This window comes from Eucalyptus grandis, chromosome 1 (assembly GCF_016545825.1).
Source record: "Eucalyptus grandis isolate ANBG69807.140 chromosome 1, ASM1654582v1, whole genome shotgun sequence".
Taxonomy (NCBI): Eukaryota; Viridiplantae; Streptophyta; class Magnoliopsida; order Myrtales; family Myrtaceae; genus Eucalyptus; species Eucalyptus grandis.
Window position 1 is genome coordinate 50946756 of NC_052612.1, and position 17593 is coordinate 50964348.

Here is a 17593-nt window from a genome sequence, read left to right on the forward strand (position 1 = left end):
CTGGGGGGAGGCTCGAGCTAGCTTGCGGCCGCGGCCGATGACCAGCAGTGAAGAGGAAGTAGGGCACGTCATGGAGATCGAACTGTCGGACGAGGGGACACTCCGTTGCTGCTAATCGTTAGTGTCGAAGGAGGAGGAGGACGAGATCGAAACCCAAGGCTTCGTGAGGGTGGAGATTCAGCACCGCTGGATGAAAGGATGCTCCGCCGCTGCTGTTCGTCAGTGTCAAAGGAGGAGGAAATGAGATAAGAAGGGTTTCATGAGAAAGAGGGCAAAATTGAGTAAGGAAAGCATAATATTATGCACATGAAATCATTTTCCACAATCTAATGGGAAGATTTTTTATTAATCGGAAAATATTTTCTTTGACCATTTATTTTCTGCCATCTGAAATTTCAAAAATATTTTATTAGAAATTATTTTTCGCGAAATAAACGGACCTTTAGAAAAATTAGAATTTTGTATATTTGGGAAGTTATTCTTTCCTCCTTTTGTATATTTGTTTTCTTTAATTAGTTCAGGCTTGTACGTTATTTTTTTTTTGGTCGGTGGGCTTGTACGTTATTAATACAGCTGTAAGCTGTACAATTGATTTGTAGAGACAGAGAAAACACATTTCCCAACTCTTGGCTTGTTTCCATCTAATACTCTGACAGACCGCTCCATCGACGGTGGCCGCTCGCAGTGATCGTCGGCGCTCGTAGTTTCGATCCGGCGAGCCCCCATCTGTTTCGGGAGCGCAAAAGCCGCAGGAGACGATGGAGTTGGTGGCGCCGCCGATACCGGCCGAGACGTACAAGCTCGGGTTCATCGGGGCCGGCAAGATGGCGGAGTCCATCGCGAGGGGGGTCGTCAGCTCCGGCGTCCTGCCGCCGTCCAGGATTCGCACCGCCGCGCACACCAACCAGAGCCGACGCGCCGCCTTCGAATCCTTCGGCGTCCAAGTCCTCCCCGACAATCAAGCCGTTGCGTATCCCTCTTCCTCTCTCTCTCTCTCTCTCTCTCTCTCTTTCCTCTCTCTGTGGAAGCGTAAAGGAATGCGAATGATCGGATCTTCGGACCGCCTGATGAAAATGCAGTGATGTGATTAGCGTCAAGTTTCGGTTTTTATGGAATAGGCGTGAAAAAGGTGTGAGCTTTGCCTTTGCCATGACGTATATTTGCTGCCCCGGCTCTGCGTCGGCGTGTCACTATTACAGGGTTTGGTTTAGTTATTGGAACGACATTGCTATTCAATACTGAAACAGCTCAAAATCTGTAATAAGTGTATGAGAATTCGATGTCCTAGCTCTGCCTCGGGGTTTTGTATTTTTGCTCACGGCGAAAAAATTCAGGCTGTTGCTTCATCCTTTTAGTTGCTGGCATTGGTTGGTGTAAGTTAATTGGGTGGAAAATGACAATTTGTGTGTCTTGTCGGCTGAGCAAGTTCTTGAGCAAATCCGATATCTTGCCCGGGTCTTTTGGACTGTGAAATCTCTTCTTAGATTTTATGTTGCTCTTTGAGAACGAGCAAGTTGGTTTAGCGATTGTATAGCTTGCGGTTCAGTAGACCTACTACTTTTCTTTTTCTTCTTGTTTGTGGATGTGAGAAATGAGTGGATGAACAATTGCGAGTTATTCTACCTCCTGGGGTTTCTTGACGGGTTTAATCTTGAGTAGCTTGTTCCTCTTTTTCCCCTCTCTTTCTAGATAAAGAAACTTAAATTTTGTGAAAGCAGGTAGTTGAAGACAGTGATGTGGTCATCTTCTCAGTGAAACCCCAAGTCGGTATATAGCACTTGTACTCTGTTGCTCAGTTTGTCGCTTTTCTTGTCCTTTCTTTTTCTCAAATTTCAATAATGGGATAGAAGCACATATATGGTCGATATGACCACAAGCCACCAATGTTCTTCAGCTTTGAGTTGGTAGCAGCCAAACATGTGACATGTGATTTCACAACATGCTAGTGCATCTCAGTTATCACCAGATTTTGGATGAATGCCTTCACTATTCTTTATCATAACTTTTGCAGTGATGATCGCATGCTTCTACAACATATTCTCACCTAAAGGGATAATTTAATTCTGTTGATGACCGTCAATGGTCCACAGAAATTAAAGAATTATGACATTATTCTGTAGTTTTACTAAGTGATGATACAATCTGGAGAAGGATGTTTCCATTGATATTTGATTTCAAAAGTAGAATGGATATTGGTTCTAGAGGTCATGCATCTTCCTCATTGCTGAAAATGTTACTTATAGTAGAAATTATTTGGAATATTTTTTAATTTACTTTTGTTGTTCTTTCTCTAGTTAAAGGTGTTGTCTCCCAGTTGAGGCCACTACTATCAAAAAAGCAGCTTTTGGTCTCAGTAGTTGCCGGAGTAAAATTGAAGGATTTGCAGGTATTTTGCCCCACTTTCTTTTTTATCGGCACGAACTTTTTGGTTCTTGTCTCAAGTTTCATGGTATGGGAATATCTTATACAATGCTATTGAGGATTAGAGGCTCTTTCACAATTCACATCATCAAATACCTGAAAACTGCATCTCTGCCGTCCTTATTTTCCCCCACTTCCATTTTTTTCATGCTATAATGTATATATCACTTTCTTGGTTTGAATAGACTGGAATGACGTTTCTACAATTTGTTATCTTCATTCGATATGTTGTGCAGGGATCAATTTCTCATTTGAGCAACCTAATTTACGTCCTGTGGAACCATTTTTGTGAATTTAGGGGGTGCAACATGAACCGTGGATTAACATTATATTTTAATGGTAATCATGATTTAGATTTAACAATGCTTAGGAATACCCTCAACAATGAGATGGGATTTTCAGTGTAAAATTCTGTGCTGCTTCTTAAGTAGAGTATAAAAATTATGCTAGGTAAAGAAACAAAATGTTCAGGTATGTTATGTTAATGTATAGTAGTTGTCCAGATGGACAGCTGATAGTTGTGATAGTAAACTTTTTCTAATGAAACTTTGACTCTTTGAAGTTTTCTTATCTATGGGCCTTTTTCTATTAATTATTATTTAGAATTGAATACCATAATCCGGGTGTTCACTGTCGGTTACTATTTCATCTAATCTTAAGAATTGTCTGTTTTTGAACTGCCTAGAGTGAGTATGCTTTCCTTTTTCTAGGATTGGGCTGGCCATGATCGATTTATCCGTGTGATGCCAAATACTCCTGCTGCTGTTGGCGAGGCTGCATCTGGTAATGTATATACTAGGTCTTTGCTGATCTTCCTTGTATGCATGGAAAAGCCAATATTGTTTTGGCCTTAAATCGTCTCATGTAGAAACTGACTTTTTTTACCATGTCTCTTTGGATGATACATAATTTCTCTTCACAGACTGTGTTGCTTCATCAGAATCTGAAAATGCTTTGACATTGCAAATTGTTGATTTTCTTCCATCATCTTCTTATGCAGTCCAAGACTTGGTCATGTCTGTTAGCTGCAGGGAGTTAAATGAAGCATCGAACCCTCTTGATTTGATGTGTTTAGTTGTTAAGTTCCTCAAGCTGGATTTTAGAATATTGAGTTCTTATCCTGAGTATCTACAATCAATTGTAATGATGAAAGTGTAGGGTTTCCTTTGGTTGAGTTAATGTTGCTTGGCTAAGTCATTTTCAAATTACCATAGTTTTGTATTATGAAAATGTGCAACAATTTTTGTTTGGATGTTGAGGTTTCAAGTGTTGTGAGAATTATTTGGGATCTATCTTCTCATTAATCATCAGGAAAGAAGATCTAGTCATCAGGTTTCCATGATACTTGCAGTGTAGATATAATCCATGGCACTGTCGTGATGTGGTCAGGATGGATTACTCTTTCTGTTATCTGTTCTTGTGATACAATGGCAGTATAGTTAATGCAAGTGTTCTGCCCTTTCATCGTATCACTTTATTATAAAGTGGATTGCTCCGATACCCATGTGGAATTACTATTACTTATTTTGTGAGATAAATTTCCAAAGTGATCTGTCAGATTCAACTATGTTATTATCTGATTTCGTAAGATTGAAGTACAATGAGATTCTCTGATGTCCTTAATGTTGAATAGTTATGAGTCTGGGAGGAGCAGTGAAAGAAGAGGATGCAGAACTCATTGCTACTTTATTCGGATCTATAGGCAAGATTTGGAAAGCTGATGAAAAATATTTTGATGCAATTACTGGCCTGAGGTATTTGGAATGGCTTTTAAAGCATCAGTTCCCTTATACTTCTGTGAAGGTTTTGTATAAAAGTGTGGTGAGATTACAGTTTGACTTAGAGCTTTCCTTTTTGTGTACATATGCAGTGGCAGTGGTCCAGCGTATATCTTTCTGGCAATAGAAGCTCTGGCCGATGGAGGAGTTGCTGCAGGTCTTCCAAGAGATCTTGCATTAGGTCTAGCTTCTCAGACGGTGGGTTGTCTTGCATAAAATCACATTATTGTTTTCCTAATGAGAGATTGTGACACCTTTAGAGTTATAGTCAGATGCTCCAATGCAGCCTGTGCTTAGGCTATGAGGAAGTCCTTGAGAAATCCCCTCTTGACCTTCTTTTGAAATGAAATCATCATCCTAATAGATCTTATTTTGTTATATGCCCTGAAAATGAGGATTGACTAATAGAGTTGCTTTCTCATGGGCTTCTGCCTTTTTCCCTGGCAGGGTGGCTTTTTTCTGTTGCATGATGTGATTACATATTTAATCTTCTTTGCTTTCTTTAAATAATATTTATGAAGGGAAACAAATAGAAGAACTTATGTTTGTGAGTTACGCACATAGAATGCTCTGGCTAATACGATAATTATAGGTTGAGAAAGTGTGGGTCTAAATCGACACCTAGAATAACTTAATGCGCAGTCTCTTGAACTTAGCATACCAAAAGGCCCAGAAGAAAGAGAAACCCCTTTTCAAACACATGTATCTATCTCCCAATCTAGTTCCTCTCTCTCTCTCCACCCTCGCCTGCTTAAGTTTAAAATCATTTGCAAGTAGTATTCAGTCTAAAAGTGCCACTGCCTCTTTTATCTTCATAGACTTGTCATCTTCCATGGATAGCCTCAACAGAGATGGATGTTCTAGTGTAATAAAAAAGAAGAAAAAAAGAGGAAGAGGGATGTCACTTTCTGGAATGCAAAGCTTTTGGAATGGTACATAATATAGGTGACTATCCAATAACGAACTTGGATGAACACAGTGGACATCTAATGGTCCATTATGCAAACAAATGTAAAAAAGAAATTAAGCTCTGTAGACTATATTAACAAAGTGAAGTACAGGTGGTGTATTTTAAGGTTTGAAACATTCTTCCATTCCATTTTCATTTTGGTAATTTGATTCATATTGCACAACAGTCCATTACATTCTACTGACCTCTACTTCCTCTCTCTTCAGTCTTCGTCGCTCTTGGCTCTTAATGTATTCCACAGAAAATTCTTACCCTTAACATTTACTCATTTTATTTCCACGAAACCTATTTGCAAAGGGTTTCTACATCATATGACTGCGTAATTGATCTTCCTCTAGCAATTGGAGCCTGGCCAATGATGATTGGCAACTATTTGATCAATTTCTTACTCAGTTCATAGATGCGCTTGTGATTGCCATTGGTAGAAATCCAGTGTGGTGATTGGCTTGTTTATATTCAAGGATATTTTGGTTCATTCAACAAAAATGTCGTGTTTTAAGCTATTTTGGATGTCGAAATGGTGCCATCCTTACAAAAGCCACAGCGTAGATAGGTACGTCTGTTGTACACTCTGGCGGAAGAGTTGACAGAAGTAACATTAATGCTGGATTATGGACCGCACTAGTTTTATTCCTAACTTCAGTACTTTTGCTAGGTAAGATACCTTAATCATTTTAACAAAACTTCAGAAACTTAGCATGGAGAGATTGCTGTGGTTCCTGTATGAATGTCTGCTTGAATTATTAGTGGCTTGCACTGGCTTTCATTCATTTTGAAGCTTCATTGTTTTGCTGCTACATTTGCAGGTGTTGGGTGCAGCATCTATGGCCTCTAAAATGGGCAAGCATCCCGGTCAGCTTAAGGATGATGTTGCATCACCCGGGGGGACTACAATTGCTGGTATTCATGAACTGGAAAAGGGTGGATTTCGGGGGATTTTGATGAATGCAGTCATTGCTGCTGCTAAGCGTGGCAACGAACTTTCCCCTTCCTAATTCCGACTTCAACTTTTCAGCCTACATCGTATTCATCATTTTAGAGAAAATAGCTCGTAAGTGTGAGGATGGTTCTCTGATTTTGACTTGAATACCAGTTTTATCTTAGGCTAGGCTTCTCTAAAGGTTTCACTTTTCGGCTGTCGGAATCTATTTAGTTCCATTGCAATCCTTCTGCTTGGTTTTCGTATTAAATGAAGGAAGATTACTTATAGGTGCAGCTTGAGGTTCAACTTGCCTGTAGTTTTTAAGTTCCCTTTCTTTCAAGTTCTGTACTATCAAGAGCTTGTAGATCCAACGACCTAATTTTGGGATCATATCTTTTCCCACGTCGGCAGGGATTTTCTTCTTTCGGAATGCAGGCGTCCCTGTAGCACATTTTCTTTAGATTAGGTTGAGCAGATTGATTATGGATGAATGATAGTCGTCGCACCCCAACTCTCCAAGCATAGGGGAAACGACACGACCTTCCTCCTATTCAAACGATGTGGCCAACTCACACATAATCAACATAGAACTGTCCTCAAAATATATGATACGTGATAAAAAAAATGCAAGCTGATTAAAAGGACTGGACTGGACCTGAGCAGGTCTGGTCGGAAATAGCCTACGGACGTAAAATGTGGGCAATGTTAACCGCGGGGGACCAGACAACCCTATGCAAGGATCCCGGCTCGGATTCTCGCGATGCTCTTCTCCTAGCGTACTAGGTTGGGTACTAGGTTGGGTACAGGAAAATGAAGAGCAGCTGGTCCGGTCCGAAACGGCACGACCTTCCTCCTATTCAAATGATGCGGCCAACTCACACATAATCAACATAGAACTGTCCTCATAATATATGATACGTGATTTTAAAATGCAAGCTGATTAAAAGGACTGGACTATTTAGTGTACCGAAAAGGACATTCATCTCATCAGCTAAGCATAAAACTCAAAAGATTAAACTGTACTGCATTTGTCCAATGAATGACAAAGCTAGAGTCGAAAAGTACATTTCATTCCCAATAATCTCAAATTACCTCAAGTGAAACTGAAAATATTTGCCCGTCGAAATCTTCTTATCCTACTTGCTGGTACCTGTAGAACTTGGAAGAAAATTGGAAAAGAATTGAAATGAATGGTATGAGTAAGCCATAGCTCAATGAATAAAAATCTTTTCTAAATAGATTGAGCATTTACTATGCTTATGTATAAACATTTTGAACAAATAACTCATATTTGTGAACCAATATATCATATATATATATAAGACAGATGTTTTTATATGGTTTCACACAGGTTCATATAATCAGGAACATCAAAAAAACACCAAATATTTGTGTTCAATGTCAAACTATGGCCATCTTAAAACGAGGCATATCAAGATTTTCTCTAACATAAATCTTCACGTATATCAGCTAGTGGCTTGATCCAAACAAGACATCCCGAGAACAATGGTTCAGATCATAGCAATAAGAGCATCAAACTATCATCACATCCTCCAACGAATCATAAAAACACATCAGAATGACCAAACTGGCAAATCAATACAAGTAGCCTTTCCCAAGCCCTTGCATCAAGTAGAGGGTCGGAAGTAGAGTATATTTTGCATAGCAATTTTTGAATTATTTCAAAAATAATTTTGACAAGTGCTTTACTATGCAATTTCATGTAATCAAATTGTTAGTAAATGCTTAATCCATCTGTATGCAACAAATAATTTTGACAAGTGCCACTTTTCCTTTTTACTAAGCGATGATTCTTTCATATCTTACAACACATTTAATTCCTATAATTTTCAAGACATGGGTTTCCAAATAATAAAAGACATGTTATACTAAATTGAAAGAAAAATATTTTGAACAGCAAACTCATAATTCTATCAATGAAGCGAGAAATGAACATCAAAATCAATTAAGACGTGACCAAACAAAGCTTATTTGGTAACAAAAAATAGAAAAACTCTTGATATGCATTCAAAAACTTGTTCAAAATAGACAGCCCCCCCAAAAAAAAAAAAAAAAAAACTCTACCAAAGTCTTTTTCAAATGGGTCCAGAGTCATTGGAAATCTAACTTGATGTACTTCAAATTGTGCCTTTGACCCAAAAGATGACCGTAGACTGGCAAAAATCAACGCTCAAGATAGAGATAGAAACTATTTCAACGGGATGCAGTAAACTTCAAAATTTCGTCTTGATGACACTGTGACACAAATCGACTTCTCTAAAATCCTAGAGGTCCACGACATCTGAAAAGTTTCTTTACAACGCGATTATACAGCGCAAATACCTCTAATGTCTACCAAGCAACTAGAATTCAAAATAATCCTAAATTGCAACTTTACTAAGAAATTCCCTCTGATTAAAGGGATCAAGGCTTGGAATTCTTACCGAGTGCTTTGGACAGATTTTCGAGATGTCTGTGCTTGCAGGAACTGAATCCTTTCCTTTCTATTTTACGGTTTTTCCTCTTCCTTTCTTATTCCTTTCTTTACACTGTTCTATTTTTCTTGACGCCACCTGCAGCAAAAATGAGAAGTGGGCTGAGTTGTAGCTTCATGGGCATTAAAATGGGTTTGCATAATTGCTCTGGATCTTGTTTCATTTTGGCCCCTTGTCTCAGTGTCTCTCAGCCAAAATGATTGTAATTTTTTTGGCATTGTAATTGCTAGTCACTGATGGTATTAGGTGCAGCAATGCACTCATAGAAGATTATAAAGGTCATTAACTAGGTGAGCGTGTTTCTGATTGGTCGTGAGTGAGGATGACAAAGCCTCATTGATTACCAGCGTCTAATGCTTACTGCTAGCACTTTTATGCATGCTATGTACATGCCGATCCATGAGAAAATGATCTTTTCTTAGCAGAAGTACGTAAAGTAAAAATAATGCGAGCGCACTGTTTTCTATCGATTCTTTAAGCTCATGCAGTTGGCAAGTACTCTATTGTGTTCTTGATATTCTTTGAGATTAGAAACCAAACTTCATGCTTTAAAAGATTTTTTTTTTTTTTTTTTTTTTTTTTTTTGGTGTTAGCAAGTGAATTGAGTTTGAGATCATAGAAAACGTTGATTTAAATATTTTCTGGCTAATACCATCTATGGCCACACGTGATAAGATCTCAAAGGATATCATCTAGATTTGATGCCAATGGCTGACGAAGAGGAGTAAAAGCAGAAGAATAGGTTTCTTGTTTGGTTCGATTTCCATCCAATCTTTTTCACTCTTTGCTTTAGTTTCTGTTTTCCTCTCAAGAGTCATTCTAGTCATGAGAATCCTTGACCTTCTGTCTCTTACCTCTTTCTTGCCTGTTGTTTACTAGTTTTTGATTACTAAAATGTGCACAGAACACTCAGATTTGGAAGAAAAAACAGAGTATCCAAATTAGATACAGGTGGCAATTCAAGAGGGACCTGCTTGTGTCAATGAACATATGGTAGTGATATACTATATGTGCAGAAGGTGTATGTTATGCAGGCCATAGCAAACTATTACACACTGATTCACACACCCCAAGTAGTATATTGGTGAATTCTCCTGCAAAGCTATCAAATCATAGGTAGGAACATACCAGACAGAGGCAGCAGCACAACGGGGCACACACGCTGGATTGTTGGGGAACCACAAAAACAAGCCATCAAGGAACTGTCAGAAAATTTCGAATAATAGCAGAGAAAGGAGTGATTATGAATTTCAATTGCCTTCGAACTCTCATGAGATCGAACTTTTTGCTCATTGATGCATTTGATGCAAATCTTCAGTCGAAGCTAAAAAAGAAGGCGATTTTTGTCGACTTACAATCCTTGCATGAAAAAGTCCTTTCCTTTCTTCTTCTTCTTATTCTTGCTGCTGCACAAAAATTTCCATTTGCTTGGGTTTGGCGGGCTTTCTGTCGGGGACCCTTAAACAAAAAAAGAGGACGTTAAAAGCTTAAGCTTTCAAATGCGCCTTAACTTTCGCTACTCCGATGAATAAATCCTTCCATCAAGGTTATCAAGAATAGGGTGGTAAAATACCCGGAAGAAGTGGGTTTTGTTGTGCTCCTGATTCGGGCATTTGGGAAGAAGAAGAGAGCGGGAACAATGTAACTAGTGCCTTTCAATGCCCTTTGTGTTTGCTAAATGTAGCTGATGCTGTGATGTTTTTCTTGCTTGTCTATATATAGTCGCACTAGACATATCTCTACAGAATTTATATTGTTTCAAAAGGTGCACGTGGGGGCTCTTTCAAGAACCAATGAAAAAGAGTAAGAGTCGAAGTAGAAAACAGAATCAATCTATCGAATGGTTCTCAATGAAAGGAGAGATTATTAGAACCACAAGCATATTTTAAAAAGAATTGGGTTCTCTAATTGTCTGTAGCATTCGCGGAGGAATCAAGTTGGGAGCTCAATCTACTCCAAGTTTGACACTAACTATACATGAATTCTTCACTTGTAAGCCAAAGCCAAAAAGCATGGCTTGCAGAAGCTATGAGGAGTGAGAACAATGGAACTATTTGGGGAATTGTTGACGTGCAGAGAACGCGGGATTTGATAGATAATTAAGTTCGCCATCGGATGCTCCAAATTCACTTCTTTGAACACCCAATTAGATCATGACACAGCATCTAGTATATTAGCTTTAGGATGTCTTCTCGACCTACATTATCTTACTTTTATCCACATTGGAAGTGGATCATTAATCAACCATCGACTCTAATAATATTTGTTAGAAATGCGAAATGTAGGAGAGAAGAATTCAGAGAAGAAATGTGGGAAAAATCCTTTCAAAATTAGGAAGTGAAAAATCATGGTGTCGTAAAAGACAATTAGGTGTAAAGAGGAGGGAAGACAATGAGAGACTATTGTTAATTTCATGATTAGCCTCCAAGTCGGACATTGATGGAGTTTTTTTTTTTTTTTTTTGGTAAAAGGTAGTAATATGTCAAAGTACAAAAACAGTCAAAATGAATAAACATAATGAAAAGTATGCCATGCTGTAAAACACAAGGCAATGCCTAAAAGAAGGCAAACAGCAAACTATGAACAACCGGCAAAGAAACAAACATCATAGGAGGAGAGATCTTCTTGAAGCGTTGATTGAAACCAGGGTCGATTACGGGTCTCCCAAGAAGATAATGGAGTTGTGAAGTATGAAATAGAAAAATATTGTTGCTAAGGGTATGCATATAACTTCTGCCTTAGACTCTTATTATATATTGAGGTGATATCTCTTGTAATTATAACTTGAAACTCGATTCTTATAGTAAAAAGATTGCCATGTATGGCGCTGTACTTTTTCTCTTAATATTTCGAAAGAGTTTTCCATGTAAAATTTCACCTGTCCTTTTCTTTTGTTGTGTTCTCTTTTACGTTTCATTTTCCTAACACAATCTTATGGGAAAGTCCGTATTGTGACTTTGTTGCATGCTTTGTCCGTAAAACATTGGTCCTCCTCTGAATATTATATGCAAGTACATGACATGAGAAAATAATAAAAAGAAAAGACATTTGCCTTCCTCAGGTACATTTACTGAACTTCTATGCTCATTCTTGGCCTAATTTTTTTAAAAATAATCCAACCTTAGTTCGAAACCCAATTTTACATTTTATCTCATAAAGAACCTCCAACTTTACATCATGTCCCACATGTTTTTGCTCATGAAAAACCCTACACAATTTTTTTTTTTTTAGTATCATAAAAAATCTTAACTTTAAGTCCAATAATAATTCTATTATAAATTTATTTTGTCTCATAAAATCCTAGTTTTAGGTTTAGTTTCAATTTCATTCTTTTTTTTTGTCTCACATAATGCCACCAACTTTTACTTGAGTCTCAAATCTATTCTCCATTAATCCTCGTCAAAATCACCCTTAGTGATTTTGCACTCATCAATCTATCATGCTTGGGAATGTTCCATCTCTGTGCAGTCGGAGAGCTTGTGTCGGGGATGCTTGAACAACTCGTGCTTAGGAATTTTCCATCTTTTGGTTGTCAACGAGAAATCGTGGATGGAGGGTTAATGTGGTCAAATTTGTAACTTAAGTAAAAAATTGTGGTTTTTATCATATTGTAAAAATTTTAGGATAAAATTGAGACCGTATGGTAAAATTAGGATGACCTAAGGTTAGGGGTTTTTCATAGGAACAAAAAGCTTATGATAGAATTGGGACAAGACCTAAAGTGATGGTTTTTATAAGACAATATAAATTTTATGATAAATTTGGAACTTGACCTAAAGTTAAAGGTTTTTAAAGAGACAAAAAGTAAAATTGGAATAAAAGTCAAAATTGGAGGTTTTTTAAGGTATTAGATCCTCATTCTTTGGGAGTAAGACAAATTATACATGTATAAAACCTATGTCATGTAATGCTCAAGTGAAAATACTTACAAGTCTCAACTTCCTAATTAGTCAATCAACGATGTAAGATTTCAATTATCATTTACTTATAAAAAAAATGATATTATCATATCACATTCATAGAAGTGAAAATAATATCTTTCAACTTGTAATTAGATACCAAAAAATAGCAGTAAAATTTAGGGTTACCATGAAAAATCTCAAATCAGTACACATGTCATAAATCTATCTAAAACTAATTTTTTGACCACTAAAAACCCCAAACTGATAATCTATGTGTGACATCCTGAATTTTTGACCTTGTTTCGATTAAATGAAATGGGCTTTTCATCGATGCGTCTATGGTTTTATTTCTATGAGCTAATCACTCATGAGATAACTAATCTATCAGGTGAAGCCGTTAAGGGATATAAACGCGATAGACCTGAAAATTCGATCAGAAATCGATTGTTCGACTGTACTAATCGACAATGGTTAATACGGTACCGTTATAATCGATTAGAGATCGAAAATAGGTCGATTCGACGGAGACATGTAATTAAATTGTGGGTGATTCTACCTGATTGCAAAATTTGCATCAAACGGCACTAAACCGATTTTTCTTACGATTCTGTACTCGGTGCCCATAATTGAAACCTTGAGATTTTTACGACAACTGAGAGTCGCCAATGAGTCAAAAATGCACAAACGTGGATTGAGAATTATTGACCACGGGTTAAATGTGATAAAATTTCTAAAAGCTACCTGGTAGATTAGGCCACGCTAAAATCGTGTTTGATCGAAATTAACCACGAAATTGAACTTGGTTTCGAGAATTGAAAGTTTGAGCGTGTCACAATTTATCTTTGGGAAGTCGACTCATCCTTTGAAGAATTTTCAGCGAGCTTGGATTTTTGGCGGAAAATCAAAATTTGGCAAATTAAAATCGAGAAATTCGGATGAGCATTTTCAAGTAAAATTTTGGCCTTCAAAAGGGATTGTTTGGTGAAGTAAATTATGGACATTCATATGGACACCTTAGTTAGTATTTTTGGAGGCTAATTTGACTTGATTTGGTGAGAAATTAAATGAAGACCAAGGAAAATTCGTAGGGGCAACTGTTGGGGTGGATTTGGACACCAAAATGAAGTCATGTGGTGAAGATTTGTGAAGAAATGGCTTGTGGGAGAAGCTTGGATAGCATGGGGCAAAGACTTTGGTGCCAAGGGCACTCAAGTGAATGATATTTTCACCTTAGACCTCATTCAACAGCACCAAGACTTCTTGGCCTCTTGTCCCCCTTGGTTCCCCTCTCTCCCTCCCTTCTCCTCCTTGGTCGACCACCACACCCAGCAGATCAGCTTCTACTTTTGTTTCAGCTTCTTCTTCTTCCTCAAAGCTCTCTTTCCCTCCATTGTTAAAGCTGTAAACACCTAAGACCAAGCCAGCACTGCCGAGCTAGCCAAAGTAGGGGTGAGTGCGGTTCCGGGTTACTCGGGAACCGGAACCGAACCGGAGGGTTCCTGGGTTCTAAGGGGACCGGTTCCAAGTTATCGGTTCCTTTTTTCGGGAAAGCGGTTTGGAACCGGAACCGGAACTAGTTTCAGAATTGGTTAGGGCTCCCAAAGAAGAAGACGATCTTCATTCGTATCTTTTGCAAAATCAATTCAGACCTCACACGCACACACACGGTCACGCCGCTTGACGTCGCTTTGAGTCTTGCCACCGGACGATGCTCACCCTCGAGGCCATCGCCGCCTGTGCTTTCACCGTGTCCTCGCCGTTATGGCGTTCGATTCCGGTCCTGAGGTTCATCCATGGAGGTAGAGCGGCGGCGAGAGTGGTGGCTCCTAGGGTGGCTCTGGTCGAGGTGAGGCCTCGGGGTTTGCCGGAGGCAAGGGACAGCGGCGCCGGTGTCGGCGGAGGAGGAGAAGGAGGCAGGGGCGGCGCGGTCGTGCCGGTGTTGAGTGCTGACCGAGCTGAGGACGTCCAAGCCGAGGCTCGAGCCATGGCCTGCGTCACCAATGCCATCATTTACTCTTCCGAGCTCCTCTCTTGCCGACACGGCTCTCGCCCTATCAAGGTCTCTCTCTCTCTCTCTCTCTCTCTACCGATAACTAAGCTGTAATTTATGCTGGATGTTATGTGCTTATGAGCGTATTTGGTTAGCTTACGTGCGTAGATTTTGAATTTCACTGGGGAGATTGAATCCTGGTTCATTTGGTTGATTGAGTGGAATTAAATTTCGCTAGGTGGTGGCGAGAACGCTGGAGATATTGGTCTCGCTAGGTTCTTTCACGATTAAGTTGTTGCTGGATCAAAGCAATGGACAAATTGATCAGAATAAGAGGAAGTGAGGTGCTGGGGTGAGAAGGATTTTTACGAGATTGGGGCCGACTTTCGTTAAAATAGGGCAGGGGCTGTCAACAAGGCCTGATCTCTGCCCTCTCGAGTACTTGGAGGAGCTCTATGAACTTCAGGTACTGCTTCATCTCTGAACATGTGCATCCGTGCGCCTTGAGATTGCACTTAACTCTCATAGAGACATGTTACTATGGCACTGCTCTATTCCTTATAAGAATCGATTGACCTGAATTCTAGTGCATGTATGAGTAATGCATTTATGTCAATTCAGATGTGAAGATTGCATTAGAATCAAGAGGGCATTTTTGTTTACATTGTTAGCATATTATTTTGTTGAGTTCGTACATCTCAAATCATTAAATTGGGGTTTCTACATCTCGTTTGTTTGTACGATAATATTCAGGATAATAGAGGAAGACTATGGAGAGAGAGAGCAAGTTTTCTAATGATTTATTGCCTTTATTTTTACCACAACAGGATGCTCTGCCCACATTCCCAGATACCAAAGCATTTGCCTGCATTGAGAAAGAGTTGGGGCTGACCCTTGATTCGACTTTCTCGTCTATATTCCTTTCTCCAATAGCTGCAGCAAGTTTAGGCAAGTTTACAAAGTGCGGCTGAGATATTCTAATCAATTAGTTGCTGTAAAAATGCAAAGACTAGGTATCGAAGAAGCTATAGGACTAGACTTCTACTTGATAAGAGGTCTTAGAATTCTCATCAATAAATACGTCGACGTAATTACTAGTGATGTCGTTGCTCTTATTGATGAATTTGCTTGAAGAGTTCTTTAGGAGCTCAACTACGTGCGGGTTAGCTTCCTTATGAACCTAGGGTATAGATAGATGCTCGCACTACCATTCAAATTTGGCCTTTAACTCGAAGGTGTACTTACTTCTTAAGATGTATAATTAGTTCAAAAGATCTCTTTGCGATTGTGTGATTTGGTAAGCCCTTCTATAAGATTTTGTTGGGCTTGATTGTTAATTTTGATAGGTGTCTGCAGGAGGGGCAGAATGCAAGGAGGTTTAAGAAGTTATACGCTGACAAGGCAGATGTCCTTGTCCTTGATATTTTTTGGGATTATACAAGTGGCAAAGTGTTAACAATGGAATACGTGGATGGAGTCAAACTAAATGAGCAGGAAGCAATTGAGAGATAAGGTTTAAAAGTTTTGGATTTGGTGAATGCAGGCATTCAGTGCAGTCTGAGATAGCTTCTTGAGTATGGATATTTTCATGTAGATCCTCATCCTGGTAATCTTTTGGCGACACTTGATGGTAAACTTGCTTTTCTTGATTTTGGGATCATGAGTGAGACCCCAGAGGACGCGAGGCTTGCTATAATCGGTCATGTGGTTCATCTCGTTAATTGGGATTACAAAGCTATGGCTTGTGACTACTATGCTCTAGATTTTCTTGCACCTGATGTGGATGTAGCGCCAATTGTGCTGGCTCTTTGGAACTTTTTTGATGATGCGCTTAATGCAACTGTCAGTGAACTGAACTTCAAAACCTTAGTTGATGGCTTGGGCACTGTTTTGTATCGGTATCCTTTCAATGGTGAGCTGTGCCCCTATTGATTTTTCTGCATTTGCATTATGCTTTTAATGGACCTTGAACTCAAGTGTGCCTCTTTCAACTACATTTTCTCTTTGGAAATTTATTGGTTTTGATTATGTATGTTCAAATTCTTGGTAGTTGGCATTGGTATGTTTGCTAAGATGTGGGAAGTTACCGTAGAGTAGACGCATACGTTATAGTTCAAATCTAAAAATGAAAAAAAGAAGAAGAAAAAGAACTGTTGGAGCTTGGAACCGACTTTGAAACCGTGATGTGGTGGGTTTCAGATTTTTGGTTCTAACGGGTAGGTTCCAAGTTCCAAAAAATGAGGAACCTGTACCCGAGGGTAGGTTCCAGGTTCCAGACGGAATCGAACTGGAACCTAGAACCACTCACCCTACTAGCTAGCAGCCTCGCAAGCCATCGCCAATCCGCCCGAGCTGCCTGCATACTCGCCAGATGTCTGCTGGTTCAATCGCGACGCCAGCTCCTTCACGAGCCCGTCCCCGAGCTCATCGCCAGCTTGCCTTCGCCTGTCCCAGCGTTCGTCTTGTCTAGCTCTAGCCACCTACCTCACCGCCTCTAGCCTTCATGTTGTAGCTCCGCCTCAGCTAGCTGAGCTAGCTTGGTCTAGGACGGAGCAAAAGCCAGCTAGGCCGTGAGCCTAGCTAGGCCTTTTTCGGCCCATTCCGAGCCTCCCTTGGTGTCACCGTAGGCTCGAGTTTTAGTCGCCGTTGCGCCGCCATCACCATGGGCCCGTTTGCTCGCTTAATCGGTGAGTTTATGTTTTAATGTCTAATTATGAGGCTAATTAAATTTAAGGGTGGATTAGTAGGCTAATTAGTGGATTAGTTTAGGCTGAAATAGGATTAAGGTTAATTTAGTTAGTGTAATTAGTCATTTAATTAATTAGTTAGATTAATTAGGTGGTTAGATAGATTAGTATATTAGCCTAATTAGAGTAATGTGATTACCCTAGCTAGATTAGGTAATTAATTCGATTAGGTGGATAGATTAGCTTATGTGGATTAATTAGTGGTTTAATTTAATTAATTTGCAATTTATTTAATTAAATGTAATTTATTTAATTATTTATTAATTAGCGTAAATTATATCGGGATAACCGATTGTCAAAATTTTACGCCGATCGCCATGATGGCGTTGGTTTGTGAAATTGAGTGCTAAATTGTGCAATTGAGTGCT

At 39.1% G+C, this 17593-nt stretch overlaps 1 protein-coding gene, 1 long non-coding RNA gene and 1 pseudogene across 3 annotated transcripts; 2 read left to right on the forward strand and 1 right to left on the reverse strand.

Annotated features, from left to right (window-relative positions):
• The first annotated feature begins 606 nt into the window (after positions 1-606).
• Positions 607-6513, forward strand: LOC104427441 (pyrroline-5-carboxylate reductase). Its single transcript, XM_039301292.1, has 7 exons — positions 607-965; positions 1719-1767; positions 2295-2386; positions 3132-3204; positions 4055-4175; positions 4292-4397; positions 5976-6513. The coding sequence occupies exons 1-7, from the start codon at positions 759-761 to the stop codon at positions 6162-6164; spliced, it is 837 nt and encodes a 278-aa protein (XP_039157226.1). The 5' UTR covers positions 607-758; the 3' UTR covers positions 6165-6513.
• Positions 6514-7006: 493 nt separating this feature from the next.
• On the reverse strand, positions 7007-10282 carry LOC104425359. Of its 2 annotated transcripts, none has more exons than XR_001982479.2 (5): positions 10160-10282; positions 9942-10044; positions 9715-9748; positions 8536-8664; positions 7007-7241 (listed from the first exon to the last, which is right to left on the reverse strand). It is a non-coding gene; the product is annotated as an uncharacterized LOC104425359 (long non-coding RNA). The 2 variants fall into 2 exon arrangements; XR_001982478.2 differs by having other exon boundaries at positions 7007-7249.
• A 3914-nt stretch (positions 10283-14196) lies between these two features.
• Positions 14197-16410, forward strand: LOC104427440 (annotated as a pseudogene).
• The last annotated feature ends 1183 nt before the right edge of the window (positions 16411-17593 follow it).

Coding starts and splice junctions, on each gene's coding strand:
- LOC104427441 (XM_039301292.1), top strand. CDS start 759: ATGGAGTTGGTGGCGCCGCCGATACCGGCCGAGACGTACAAGCTCGGG. Junction 3,205..4,054: donor TGTTGGCGAGGCTGCATCTG/GTAATGTATATA, acceptor AATGTTGAATAG/TTATGAGTCTGGGAGGAGCA. Junction 4,398..5,975: donor TAGGTCTAGCTTCTCAGACG/GTGGGTTGTCTT, acceptor CTACATTTGCAG/GTGTTGGGTGCAGCATCTAT.